General features: G+C 35.5%; 1 protein-coding gene across 1 annotated transcript; it reads left to right on the top strand.

Moving 5' to 3' along the window:
- Nucleotides 1-2161: 2161 nt before the first annotated feature.
- LOC122609148 (F-box protein At2g07140-like) lies at nucleotides 2162-3043 on the top strand. The gene has a single exon (XM_043782206.1). It carries the CDS (start codon nucleotides 2162-2164, stop codon nucleotides 3041-3043), a length of 882 nt encoding a protein of 293 aa, XP_043638141.1.
- Nucleotides 3044-15396: the final 12353 nt, after the last annotated feature.

Here is a 15396-nt window from a genome sequence, read left to right as displayed (position 1 = left end):
AATAATATTAGTATTTTGATAGCTTACAATGTTTTGGAATTACGAAATTATGAACATTAGTGATGCAATTATAATTGATGTTTTATGTTTTTCTTGTTTATTATTATGAAAAGAACACTTTTATGGGAATAAACCTTATATATATATATATATATATATATGTTACTTCTTCTCTGGTTGCACTCGCTATTCATATCATATCCTAAAGCTAGATGTTAATTAGTGACACCAGAGTGTTTATATAGTATCACGTAAATGCAACTCGAATACCACAAGGTAGTATCATGAGTACATCAACTCCCAACTTAAAAGCTAATGGTTTTTCTCTTTTTTAGGAAGGTAAGACTTACAACACCTTATCCACCTATCTTTCTCGAGGGAAACTTGAACCTGCAACCTCTTGATTGGAAGATCATTCAAATACCGCTTTGCCAAAAAATGGCCCAAGCGACCAAACTTAATATAAACGTAGCCATGAGTAGTGGTATCTAGTTGGATGGTATAAAGGATCAACTCCAGAATACTCTTTATATCTAATTGTAAATAAAAACAAAATACGCAGAATAGTTAATTGTCGTCGATCAGATGTCCAAAATTGAGACAAAAATGCGTCCATATATGTGACAAGCTAATGGAGTGCTGGTGCGCGCAGGCGAAAATAGTGAACTAATTGAACACTACTAAGGCTAAGGTTTCTGATGTTATAGTGAATAGGGAGTGGAAATGGCCTTGTAGATGGGAGATAATGTAATTAGAAGGATAAAGTTATATGGTTGAATAAAAAAAGGTAAATCTGTTGATTTTGTGAAGAATGTATGGGATGACTCAAAAGTTGAATACCCTTCCTATTTCCTGGGCTAACTGCCAGTCATTGTATACCAAGGAATTCACTCTTGCTTTTGTTGGCCTTAAATTGCAAGCTAAAGACCCAAGATAGATTATATCCATGGGAAAGCTATAAAAATCCTAAATGTGCATTCTGCTCCTGATGATTGGGGAGGTTTATGTATTTGTCCAAAACATACCAGTAAATAATTCTATCTGGAGTGTTATTAGAAGACTTGTTTTCGGTGCAACCGTTTATATTATGTGTGGCAAGAGAGAAATTTAAGGCTTTTCCAGAAGAAAAAGCCCTGTTGATGATTTGTGTAAAATAATATCAAGAAGTGGTGAGATTAAGGCTAATGGGCTCAAAGATGAAAATTTCAAAAGCTGTTGAGGAAGTAGAGCGTCTATGGATCGAATGTAAGCCTGTCTAGATTTTTCTATTTTGACGAAAAGATATACTCACAAATAAGACCATGAAGTATTCCCTAAATAAGTTAATCAATGATGACAACTTGATGAGAATTAATAAAAAACTTACCAAGTTTTATGGACTTAATAAGGAAATTTATGTTAGATAATTGCCTTAAAAACAAAAAAAACCCTATACTATATAGAAACTGTATGTAAAGCGAGTATAGATAATTGTAATTAAATTATAAAAGCAAATCCATCCTGATTTCTGACCATCGCATACTCTCCAGATCGACTCTCGTAGTAGTTTTTCTGAATTTTATAATCAAAGGTTCAATTCTAGACCTTTCTGTCTCTCTGTATCTATTAATTCTGCATTTATTTTATTCTTATCGTTTTTGTACCTAATTTTGTTAATTATTTTTGTATGATTTTTAAATCTGTATGTTTAGCTGATTCTGTTATCATCTCTCTGTATCTATTCAAAATCATGAAGTGCAGAAACAAACTTATCTAAAAATAATTAAGAGTCCGATCCTAAATAAACTCTTTCTATTAGACATGTTTTCAAGGCAAAATTTGTATCTATTTGTGTATATATGCTATTTGTTTCTCCTATATATTTCAGCCACACAATACAATAATTTCATAACCCTTTTGCAGCGTTATGCAATCAAACATAATGGTAGATCATCATCGTCGTCAAACAATTCCAAGCCAGATAATTTTCTTCCACATACTACCTAGGTTGTCGGTGGACTTGTTACAAGGTTGTAGAAGTGTTTGCAAAGAATGGCATTCGTTCCTCAAAACACGCTATTTTGCTAATATGCATACCCGACATCGAACCAATGGATCCACCGCTCAATTGCATTCCAAACTTTTCTTGTTACCCGGTCAAAATTTGTCCATGTTTGGAATCATGGATTGTGAAGCACCAGATGGCGGTTTAATTGCCGAGCGCTATCATTTGCCGTCTTTGAAGTACTTGTATAAAGTTAAGGTCAATGCTCAAACATCTTTACATGGACTGATATGTGTATGCGGCAAAAATAATAAGTTAGTTTTATGGAATCCATTAACGGGCGAGTTTAAAGTGTTAATCAATCCTTGCGCAAAAAAAGTAAAAGTATTAGGATTGTATTACACTGGCACGTCTAATAAGGATTATAAACTTCTAAGTGTAACCTCTATTCTCAACGTTCACACATACTCGTTGAAATCAAATTCATGGAGAAAGGTTGACTCAATAGACAACTATCAAACTCTGTCCGACTTGGGAGTTAGACGAGGGGCAATCAGTAGTAGTACTTGGTTTAATGGAAATCTCTATTTCTTGATAGAACGTTCAGTTCTAAAGTTCGACACACAGATGGAAAAGTTCACCATAATACCAACTCATCCCTCTTTTAAGGATTTGAACATTAAGGTTTTGACAATGAACCTTAAAAAAGGCGTTATTCACTTGGGTGTCAAATATGAAACTGAGATTAGTCTACATCAGCAATCTAAAAAGGCTTGTATCCAGTTGTGGAGGATGACAACAGATGAGATTTGGGAGAAGGTAGGATTATCTTATAGAGTTGATATCTCTATGGACCCATTTCACTGGTTACGGAATAAAACTTGGCTTATGATTGAATCACTTGACCAAAAACTGTATAAAGTTGATTGCAGTAAAAGTTATACTAAAGGCAAAAAGTTTATAACCGGAGGCAAAAGCGTGCCAATTGTTAAGATGGACGAAGGGTATGCTAAATTGAACTACATGGAGTCTTTTATGCCAATTGATGGATCCATATGAAGAAGAATTTGTAACATTCGTGACTTTTGACCTTAACGGACTTGTAATTAAACATAATTAAGTGAGAACGATTTTGTGAATGAATATGAATTATTGAACGTTTTGACATGTTTTAACGTAACGTTGAGTTTAAATGTGTTAACGGGTTCGTTTTGGCGTTTAAATGTTTAACGAATAGCTATTGGTCAGAATTAGCGGAGCGGGAGCCTCCTTTTTGGACACCAAGGCCGGCCCCCTTAGTCTCCCACACCCACACTCCCACATTTCCTTTCCTTATCTCATTTCTCTCTTCCTTTTTCTTCTTCTTCATCTACCAAAAGAACCCCACCATAAATTCATGATAAATCTTTGCAAATATTGTGTTGTGAGTGTTAAATTAACTAAACTTATTAGCAATGATAACCTACATCATCAAAGTCCAAGATTTTTACAATTTTCAAGTGTTCATCCAAGATTTTGAGCGTAATTTCGGATTTGAGGTTCTAGACCGAATTGGTAAGTGTTTTATAGCTCAAAACGTTCCTTTTACATTGTAGGTTACTTCCTTATTGTCAATCTAAATGTTTGGTGGTCCATATTGGCGAAATTTATGTGTTTTAGTTTAAAAACGTGTTTTTAATCAAATCGTTAGAAATTGGAAGTGGGTTTGTGAATTGGTGTGTTTTTATGTCATGGTTATACTTGAATTTGGTTGTGTTAGAGTTTGATAACCTGGATTTGGCTTCTAAGGTTGTCGATTTTTAGGTCAAAACCAGTTTTCTTGTTTTTTCGTAATCTGCGGACGATGTTGATGAACTGACGGATGATCCATGTTCATCAGATCATCCGGCGGATCATCCGCCAGATCGTCCGCCAATCCCCTGTCCTCCCTTAGCGTTTTCGTTCGGTTATCGGTTGACTTTCAATGATCCAAAGCTTGTTTATTAGTCTTATATCATCATTTTAAGGTCAACAAAATTGTTAAAACACATTTCTAAACGCTTTGATTTTCAAGTCAAATTTTGGTGCTACGTCATCGAACCGAATTTAACTAAAACCTTTCCCCTTGTCGCTTAAACGTTCTTGAATCACTTCTAAGTATCCTTGGGGGATTGTGGCATAGTTTAGCTAGCTAAACCTTATCGATTGAGGATACCTTGCGATGATAAATTGTTGATTTAATAGGTTGTGATCGTTGTGCTCCCCGCTCACCCGCTTAAGCTCATTCTAATGACTTCTAGAGGCCAAGGTGAGTTTCGTAAACCCTTCCTACTCAATTGAGATTCGGGCTGAAAAGTGTACGTGCTTGTTATTGTCGCTTGATTGATTGATTGTTTGATTAACGTATTGACTTGTTGCTCGGTTAATTATGCTTCCGTTTATGAATACTTGTTGTGGTTTGGGTAGTTGTACATACATGGAAGACGTTATACTTTCAATGAATAGGAGATGTGGTGGGAAGGCTGCGGGTGACCCTATATATAAGCATCAATGATTCATTGAAATTAGAATCGTAAGAAGTGTATGTGCATTGTGTTGTTGATTGATGGAAAACGTTTTGATAAGGATCGGGACATAGGATCTCGCATGATAACATTTTCCCCCTTAACATATTATAGATTTGTGATTGTGATAACGATTAAGTTCATGTTGATGGCATAGCGATAAGCCCACGATTTGTGGCATAACTTTGTTGTTAATGATGTTGTTTAACATGTATGTTGAATATGAATGCTTAGTTGTAACGTAACGTTGATCATGCATTTGAAATATATGTAAGTCATGCCGTTGAAATATACGTAAGACATGCCGTTGATCATGCATTTGAAATATATGTAAGTCATGCCGTTGATCATGCATTTGAAATATATGTAAGTCATGCCGAAATGAACACGCTTTTGAAATATATGTAAGTCGTGCCGATATGTGTTGATTTGTGTTATGTGTTGATTCGTAGTAACGCGAAACCTTTTAGGGTTTCCCTTGGAACGTGAATTGGTATTTTAATCCTCGTATATCGTTAACGGTTGTTATCCCGACACACTTGTTTCCTAGTACTTGCCCCTACGAACTCACCAACTTTATGTTGACGCGTGTTAGTACACTTTTCAGGTGACAGGTTAGCTCAAAGATGTATTGGATGATTGATTGCCTGATTTTGCTAGAATTGGATTTGGACTTGGACTTCTTGGATCCGTGTTTCATTATTCCCGATTAGGGTTTATGCTTAGATGTGATCCGATTGCTTGCACTACTGAATGGTTCGTATGGATTTACTTGATCCTTTTATGCATTTAGTTTTACTCTACATAATTTCCATGTCGTGCCGTGCTTATCTTGTGATACCCCATGATTCCGCCTTGTTGGGGTGTTACAGAATTGAAGTAGCGTCATCACTTCTACCTGTAGTTTCTATTGTTGCAAATCAAGTTAATTCGTTGATAGTGATTTTTTATGTTTTATTTACTTGAACCAATTTTTTTGTATGCATTTTGAGTTTTAACCATTTATCGTGTTTAATATATGTTTTTTTCATACTGATTTGAGTTTTAACCACTTACAGTTTTTTTACAAGGAAATTAATATGTGAGAGGAGAACAGTCTTTGAATCTAACCAGGAACTGAACGAACAAAACACATATGTGTAGCTCTTGGTCGGCTAGGTTATAAAACTGTTCTTTTAGTTTTACATTTGTTTGAACAAGTATGCACCACTGATATAGCTTTTGACCATATCTATAAAGCCCTTGTTTATAGTAAATCAAACTAAAATAACCAATTAAAAACATATTACTTTTGTACTTGAATTCACTTTGTACCAGCATGACTACACCGTGTGCTTGTTTATATGTCTCAGTTATTAAACTATTCCTATTTTCATCCAGCATTAGAAGTGACAAAATGGGTGGGTTCAGTATCGGGCCAAAACGGGTTTGTCTAGACAAGATAATGTTTTGGTAAATATCAAAACAGGTTAGGTTGGTCTGACCCAAAACACTTAAATTTATACTTACAATAGTATCTAATTGAAAGTTAGATACATAAAATATAGCTTTTGAGAGTTTAATACATTTTCATGCACTCGTCGGTTGTAACTTTGATTTATATTGTACATGTTTGACCATTTTTTTGGGTATAAATGCCCCTCGCACAACATTAATTTTGAAAAAGATTACTTCGTATGATATATGAAAAGACTCTATGTGCGATACCTTCTGAACTCACTTTCAATTCCAGGCACTCCTGAAGAATACAGCTTGACTAGTAATCATGCTTGTACTAAACTAGATGAACTTAAAAAATGCTTGAAGGTTGACAAACACGACATAACCATCAACAGGATCATCAAATAATGGACATACAAGTAAACTACCCATCTTTGTTCAAGACCTTGGATTGGCCATTTTTCACATAGGTTTGACCAGTTGTAAATAACATATTCAACGCTGTAATTGTCTTGGTTATTACTCAGATTAAGTTCCTATTTGACTTTGGTCAACTTTTAACTATATTGATCCATATTAGATGCAGCACAAGAACAGAGTGTAGTTGTTAGGTTTAGACTGTTTAAAGAAATTGGACTGACACAATTAAGAAATTGTTGCTGTTATTCAAGATGCAATTTTGAAAGTTGGATACGTCTTAGGTGCAGCACGAATGCACGCTAAGAGTGTGTAGTTGACTAGCCTCGATTGTTTGAAGAAATCGTAGAAGTTCAATGTTCTTAGTAGTTATACATATTCACCTTTTTAGATTGTTTTCTTAATGTTGTTTTGCAGTTGGCCAGAATCTTCAGTTACCTAGATATTGTCAAGGTCTCCAATTGGTTTCTTTCTACCCTTTGGCTCAGTAAACGTTTGAGGGATTTTAACATCAACCATCTGTAATAGAGGTTCAACAACTTTAACAGTTTAACGATATAAAAAGAGATGAATACTTAATCTTCGACTCTTTGAGGTGTTGAATTGGGCAAGTCGGGTAACTGTTATATGGGGTTTGGGTCAGGACATATAATATTCCATGTTGCATGCGATTGACCTAATATACTATCTAAGAGTATTTATAAAGTTTTTTAAGGAAGCGCTGCATTTCATACGCTTTGACCTACCTTCAATCCAGTGGATCCCTTTGACATCATGCAGAAAAGCATGTAACTTTCGAAGCTGGACAAGAATGGCGTCTTCTGTTGCTTGATCTTTAACTGTTTGCTCCAGTTCTTGACATCTATCCAGCATTGACTACCTGCAGAAAAAAGCTTTTTAATCTATACAAAAACCAAATGGTTCCAACACATGCCGATTTGTGTCTAACCTTCTGTGCATCCAGGAATTAGCTTATTAGCAATGGTGACTTCTTATTTCGAAAAAACAACCATTTATATCTAAAGGAGTTCTGAATCAGTGTATACCACAAACTAAAAATTTATTTCGAAACCTGATCATATATGATGACAACTATAGGGCTGAATTGAGACTTGCTAAAATCATGTGCCCTGCAAATGTCAAGAGCACACAAAAGTGTAAATGTCTAAATCTCCAAATATCTCACCATTGATAACTTGTATAAAAGATCACCAAGATTGTGTTGAAAATGCTTAACGCAAGAAAGTTGCCCAAGGTGTACTTTTAATGTTTAAAATCAGCTATATCTTTTCATTCAATAAATTCTGATCAGAATTGGGAAGAGTAGTTGAAATTTTGTGGAATCTGTCCCAGTTTAATAAGGCCGTAATCCATTAGGGTTAGGGTATTGGAGATTATTATTATTATTTTACATAGTTCATTGTCTTAGGAGCGACTGAGGCTCGAACTCAGATATCCATTAAACGCCGACAAGTTTGGCTGAAGTTATCTGAATAACAGCCGACTTTTGTGTTCTGATTGTGTTCTGTGTGCTTATTCCATTATTGTTACAGTGTTGTTCATATCATTGAACCTTTCAACCATGACCTATTTTAAGCCATACCCAAAGTGACCAGTTTTGAGCCATTACCCAAACTGCATGGCTAGCCCATTTTCCACCTCTAAGCAAGAGTATGAGGAAAAAAACCAAAGTTTATTTTTGCAAATAAACATAAATAATACAGAGTTATACAGGGGTATACATGTACAAATGATGATGTACATCCTTTTTAACTGTATACATAATTTGCTACAAACCCACCGTATCAGCCACTCTTCTTCACATCCGAGTCCCTACTCGTAATTCCATAAACTAGAAACTAAATAAAAGTCTTTTGGTTTCTTGTATACTTCATAAAATTTAGCAAATCTAGTCTGTGTTTAACCAGCAAAAGCATACCCATCACTATTTTCTATAACCTATTATACTACAACTGATCAACAAAGCATACTATTATACATTCGGGGTGGAGCAGAAAATAAACGAAGGATTGTGGTTTCTTTTCTTCCATTTTTTTTGCAGACGTGGGCTATTCGAGTATTTGACCAACTCACATGTGAATGAGTCAAAGATTTGAGTATGTTTCGTCTCAAACATTAGTATAACTGCTCACATCAGAAAAAATAACGAGCCAAAAAAGTTGTTCCTAAAGTCTATTCAATTGAAGGATTCTTAGATTCATATTTATAGATGATAAAATGAAATAATATTGTCTATGTAATTATGATTAATGCTTAATGGATTTATCAAATAAATTATGAATGGACATATAATTCACTAAATTATTAGAAGCAAAAAAAACATATAATTCAGCCATAACAACACCAAATTCAGCCAAAACTTAACACTACAATTGCTTAAAGATAATACACTTAATCATAAATAAACATATTCAATAGCTCCAAAAAAATCCCTTTCACTAAAAATTTAAATATATAGATAAATAGATAGATAGATACTAGCTAGTAGTATTTTTTGGGTAATGGGATACCCCGATTAAACAACCAAAGAATTACAAGTAATATGACTGAATTACTAGCTAGTAGTATAAGATAAGGATCGAAAAGAGATCATATTAAACGTGCACGACATATATTCATAGGCGATACGAGACTCTCTTTGTATATGACGCCCCTCTTAGGCAGGTATTCTAGATCAACATCTAGCGGTTTATACAAGTGTTTTAACGTATCGTAGATGATTATATCTGGGCAGTCATCCATGTCTACATATATTATAATTCTTCCGTCATCGGTAATTTCGATAATTTTATAATAATAGAGATGATGCTGACCTTCCAAACCTATTGTCAAGGAACATGTTTTGGACCACGAGTAATTATCATCAACGCCTTGGTCATTAATATTCAATACCCACACATCGAAATTAAGAGTGTCAACAGCGGTGTTGGTGATCAGCCATAGGCATCCATGACACGTACCCAAATGATTATATGCATTATCGATAGCCGGATCGGGTAGATGCATATCTGAAAACACCATCTTGTCAACATCGAATGCCACGATTTTCGAATAACCATTCCCTTTTTTCTCCTCATTGATTATCCAATACAAATATCCTTTAAAGAAGGTACCAATAAGGTCTTCAAAGACAGCATCTTGAATGATAAATACTTCCGGGTGGCTCCATGAACGTGTTTTTAAATTCAATACCTCACAAACATTCCAAGTATTCGAATGGTATTTTCTACACCTAACTATTTTCAACTCATCTACAGTTGCACCATAACCAAATCCATATGCATGATCATTTTCGTAATGATTATAATATAAACGTGGATTTGGATCATCATCAAGTACGTCATAAACACCTGTTGCAGGATTGTACAAAATAATCTGTGGATTCATAGCAACATGAGAACTAGGATAAAACATAGTATAATCGGTAATCACCAACAAGATAATTCCACTGAAAGTTCCGACAATCGTCACAGACCTACGATTCTTGTGATAACAATCGTATTCGCGAGGGGGGAGGTTGATAATTGAAACATCTAAACCATCTGTAACCAACTCCTTACTTTCGTCTAATATATAGATAGGATTTATAGGTATAGGTATTGTAATTGTATATTCGGGAACGTCTCCCCAACTTTCAAGAAAGATCAACGGGGACGACCTAGACATCATGAAACTTTGAACCGAAATCAGAGCATTCCAACGTTTTGATACACATCGACAGCGTCCCACCATTGGCTTGACATCAAATCGGGAGAGGATATTGCAGAGGATGCCATCAGGCATATCATCAACCCCTGTAGTCATCTTCTTATGGATATTGTGTAGCCTGGTTTTCTTTTTATAATATGAAGCCGCAGCTAAGCTAGGTCTTACCAACAAAAAAGGCTTATAGTAAGAAAGACCCGTACTGTGTAAATCTGGAAAATCCATAGGCCCATACTTGATTTTACACAACAAAGCCCATTATCTAAAACTTTACTGTATTCATGATGAGATGGCTACCGGTCTGGTCACAAGATTATCATCATTCTTATAGTAGCTATTCGTTAATGGGAGAAAAGGGGGTTGGGTTATGATTGTTTACCATAAAAAGGATATGTTACAATTCATACAATTTGTTTTGTGTACATTTTACATGATATCTTTTTGTTTGATTCGTATTGTACTTGGCCTTTACGATACAATTTGCTTGGTGTACATTTAACTTGTGATGATGATTTCAGTTATCCGTGATCTGTGTTTAAAGGTAAACATTATTGTAGGTAAAAATGGCTTCTCAAATGCACCACTATAATACTTCGTAACATATTAAGGAGATCCAGCCACCTCTGCCAAATTTTAAGTTTGCGCAAAATAATACCATAGTAGAGGGCATAAAAAATTGACACTATAGTAGGAGTAACATCATTTTCTCGTATCAATATGTATCCGGCATATAACCTTTAGAAGCTTAGTATTCTCCACCCATTTGACCCATTTCATACAGTTTGTCACTTTTCAACAACTTCGACTAGTTACAGAGACAAGTGTGCATTCCATACTTTTCCCGAATGGACGGGTCATCATAAGTAGACTAAAATCCAGAAGATACATATAAAAAAAGGGTAATAAAAAGGCTCAAAAATGGGCAAGTCACTTGGTGTCAAGTTGGTGAAAGTGAAACATTTTAGATAAACCAAGTAAAAAAATTCTCCCATTATGATAGACCAAGTAAAAAAAACAGCAAAAAGAAGCCATATTTAAAGCCATTGCAGCCCCAGCCTGTCATGCCATTGTATCTGCAAAAAGAAACCATATTTTTTGTTCAAAAAGAAATGGTACTAGACAGGGGTAAGTAAGAATGCATGGTATAATAAGAATGCATAGCTATTAGGTTACCTTTTGCTTGAGGGAAACCCTATCAAGTGAACTAATATTGGCTAAAACCGTGTACGAGGACACATGCAATACAATCCTGTTTTTTTCTTTTATCAGCACTCCTCGATGTAAGATCAAAATCAGTGATGAAGAAACCCATTTGTGAAGTGTAAAATACCAGGTCCATTATTTGGTCTACCGCAATTTTTTTTTTTGCCTTCTGTCACCTTAATTTGTTCTGCTGATTATGTGATTCTACCCCATCACCTGACCCGGTCTCTCTAGCATCTTCAGTGTACATATCACCAGGGCTGCCCATCTAAATCAATGCTTTGTGTCTTCTTTGATTAACGATATAATAAAGATAACTATGGCGTGATTCTGGTCTGACACTAGTCCTAGGCCCTCAAAAATCCTGGTCCCCTGAAATCCCTGGCCTGTTTAAGCCCGAAAATAACAATTGCTTATAGCCTTTTTAAAAACCTCAGTCCAGCCCAAACCCAGTAAAATAGTCCAAAGCTCAGTCCTTCCCAGTCCTTCTCTAAGAAAACTTCAGATTTAGGCCCACATAGATTACACTTTTAACCCAGTTTTGAGTTTTATGCTAAAAGATATAGCCTAGAGAGCTATTATTCAAGTATGTTATCTGTGGTGGGTCAAATGAGGCAAACCAAACAGTTATGAAGAAAACGGGCCGAATTACCCAACCTGTTTGACCCATCCATTTTCACACAATTAACAAATAACATCAATAAGCCACATATTTATACCTTGAACGCAAAGGTAGAAAAGTACAACAACTGTCATTTACCTCAAAACATATTGTCTTTAGATAAACCTACATAACTGACCACACGCTATTTTTAAACAGCATACATAGTTTAGTCCGATTTTGTTGTCTCAAATGAGCGGCTTTACAAAATGGGTCAAATCATTAAATGCGTTTCAAAAATCCATGTGTAACACCCCACCAAGGCGGAATAATGGGATATCACAAGAAAAGCACAGCACGTCATGGAAATTAAGTAGAGCCAACTAAATCCTTAAGTGAATCCAAAGAGAATTCAGAAGAAAATTGTAATAAGAAGGCACACAAATGGGCAAGTCACTTGGTGTCAAGTTGGTGAAAGCGAAACATCTAGATTAAACAAGTAAAACAATTCTACTGATCATGTGATTCTAACACTTCAAGCCTCAATAATAACTTTCACTATGACGTTATCTACTCATCACCTGACCGTAGTAGATATCACCTGGGCTGGTCTCTGGTAGCTAAGGAGGTGAATTTCCTAACAGCTCATCTAAGTCAATGCTTTGTGTCTTCTGTCCATTTGATTAACGAATTAATAAAGATAACTATGGCGCAGAAAATGATTCTGGTCTGACACCGGTACTAGACCGTCTCAAAAAATCTTGGTCCCCTGATAATCCTGGCCCATTTCAGCCCGGAAAAAACAATTGCTTATAGCCTTTTTAAAAACCTTAATCCAGCCCAAACCCAGTAAAATAGTCCAAAGCTCAGTCCTACCCAGTCTTCTAAGAAAACTTCAGTTTTAGGCCCACACAGATTCCACGTTTAACCCAGTTTTTGAGTTTTATGCTAAAAGATATACTAGAGAGCCATTATTCAAGCATGATTTATAGGTCGCAGTTTTTGAGTTTTAAGCGTAAGACTTTCATCCTATCTAAATCTGACTTTGAATACTAAAAGAAAAATCTGCCTGGCTTAGATAGAACCAGCCCCCTTGACCATTTAAGCTGTCGAGCATGATTTCAGGGCTTCAGGGCGGTCAGTTTTTGAAGATTACCACAATCTAGAGTTGGGCTAGGCCTAGTCCTATCCCGGTGCCAGTTAGGCCCATGTCTTGTATTTATGAAAGAAACACAAACTTGGAGTTACCTCAATATTGCCAAGGTCTCCAGTTGGTCTCTTTCTACCCTTTGGCTCAGTAAACGTTTGAGGGATTTTAACATCAACCATCTGGAATAAAGCTTCAAAAACTTCAACAGTTTAACAATATAAAAAAACTCTTTGGGGTGCTGAATTGGGCAAGTCGGGTAACTGTTATATGGGGTTTGGGTCAGGACAAATAATATTCATGTTGCATGCCATTGACCTGAAATACTATCTAAGATTATTTATAAAGTTTTTTAAGGAGGCTCTCCATTTAACACGCTTTGGCCTACTTTCAATCCAGTGGACCCCTTTGACATCTTGCAGAAAAGCATGTACCTTTCGCGTCTTCTGTTGCTTGAAACTTTAACTGTTTGCTCTAGTTCTTGACATCTATCCAGCATTAACTACCAGCAGATCCATAAGCCAAGAAAGCTTTTCAATCTAATACAAAAACCAAATGGTGCCAAAACATGCCAGGAATTAGCTTATCAGCAATGGCGACTTCATATAGTGCTGCATCCAGGAATTAGCTTATCAGCAATGGCAACTTCATATAGTCAACATGTTACTCTTTCTCGTAGTAAAGGAGCTCTGAATCAGTGTAAACCACAAACTAAAAACTTATTTCGAAATGGAAAAGCACCTGATCACATATGATGACAGCTATAGAGCTGAACCTAGACTAGCTAAAATCATGTGCCCTGCAAATGATGTCTACAGCACGCAAAAGTGTAAATGTCTAAATGTCCAAATATCTCACAATTATTAACTTGTATAAAAGATCACCAAGATTGTGTGGAAAATTCCCAAAGCAAGAAAGTTGCCCAAGGTGTACTTTTAATGTTTCAAATCAGCTATATCTTTTCATTCAATAAATTAGTTTGTTATGGGGAGTTTATACTTTTTGTAATCACATTGTAACGCAAATATTATTTATAGAAATTCTGATCAAAATTGGGAAGAGTAGTTGAACCTTTCAACCATGACCTATTTTAAACCATACCAAAAATGACAAGTTTTGAGCCATTACCCAAAGTGACCACTGACCAGTTTTGAGCCATTACCCAAACTGCATGGCTAGCCCATTTTTCCACCTCTAAGCAAGAGCATGATGAAGCAAACCAGATTTTACTTTTGCAAATAAACATAAACAATACAGAATTATATAGAGGTATACATGTACTTTTAACTGTATAATTTGTCAACTTTCCACATAATTAGCTACAAACCTATCCGTATGAGCCACTTTTCTTCACATCCGAGTCCCTACTCGTAATTCCATAATAATAGAAACTAAATAAAAGTCTTGGTTTCTTGTATACTGCACAAAATTTAGCAAATTTAGTCTGTGTTTAACCAGCAAAAATCTACCCATTCACTATTTTCTATAACCTATTATACTACAACCGATTATGAAATACTATTATAAATTTGGGGCCGAGAAGAATATAAACAAAGGATTGTGCTCTCTTTTCTTCCACTTTCTTACAAAGGTGGGCTATTCGAGTACTCGACCAACTTACATGTGAATGGGTCAAAGATTTGAGTATGTTTCATCTCAAACAATATAACTGGTCACATCAGAAAAAATTACGAGCCAAAAATGATGTTCCTAAAGTCTATATCAAATACATACAACCTACTAAATCGTTCAATTCAAAGATTCTTAGATTCATATTACAAATGATAAAATGTAATAATATTGTTTATGTAAATATGATTAATGCTTAATGGATTTCTGAAATAAATCAAGAATGGACAAAAGAAAGTGTGTGCACGTCAATCACTCTCCCATCCAATTGCCTCCCATACTTAGAAGGAGCATTTGAAACCTAATATACGTTTTGACTTCGTACGCAACCCGCCTATCTCTAAATTATCATTTATATTTGCCATGAAAAACTTATTGGCAAGTGTATGTTGCTAGGGAACATCCATGTCAAATCAAGGCCAAGAGTAGTTCAAGTAACTGGACTTCAGAAAGATTACTGAAGGGAAGGCAAACTGAAATAAAGAAAAGGACCTTAGAGTTTGACTTTGATTTGCTGCTGCTGTGATTTGAGACAAACGATTTCTTCTTCTCTTGCTTCTTAAACGCCCCAGACACAAGTTCATAAATGGTTGGGAGGTCATTTATCATGTTTCCTGCATCCCAATTGAAACATTTCAAGCCAAAGTAGAAGAAAGATGGTTAGAATATTAGATGATAGCATCAAATATCTCTTATGAAGCAAGTG

The sequence above is a fragment of the Erigeron canadensis genome, chromosome 7 (assembly GCF_010389155.1).
Source record: "Erigeron canadensis isolate Cc75 chromosome 7, C_canadensis_v1, whole genome shotgun sequence".
NCBI classification, from domain to species: domain Eukaryota; kingdom Viridiplantae; phylum Streptophyta; class Magnoliopsida; order Asterales; family Asteraceae; genus Erigeron; species Erigeron canadensis.
This window is presented reverse-complemented; position numbering and strand designations above follow the sequence as displayed.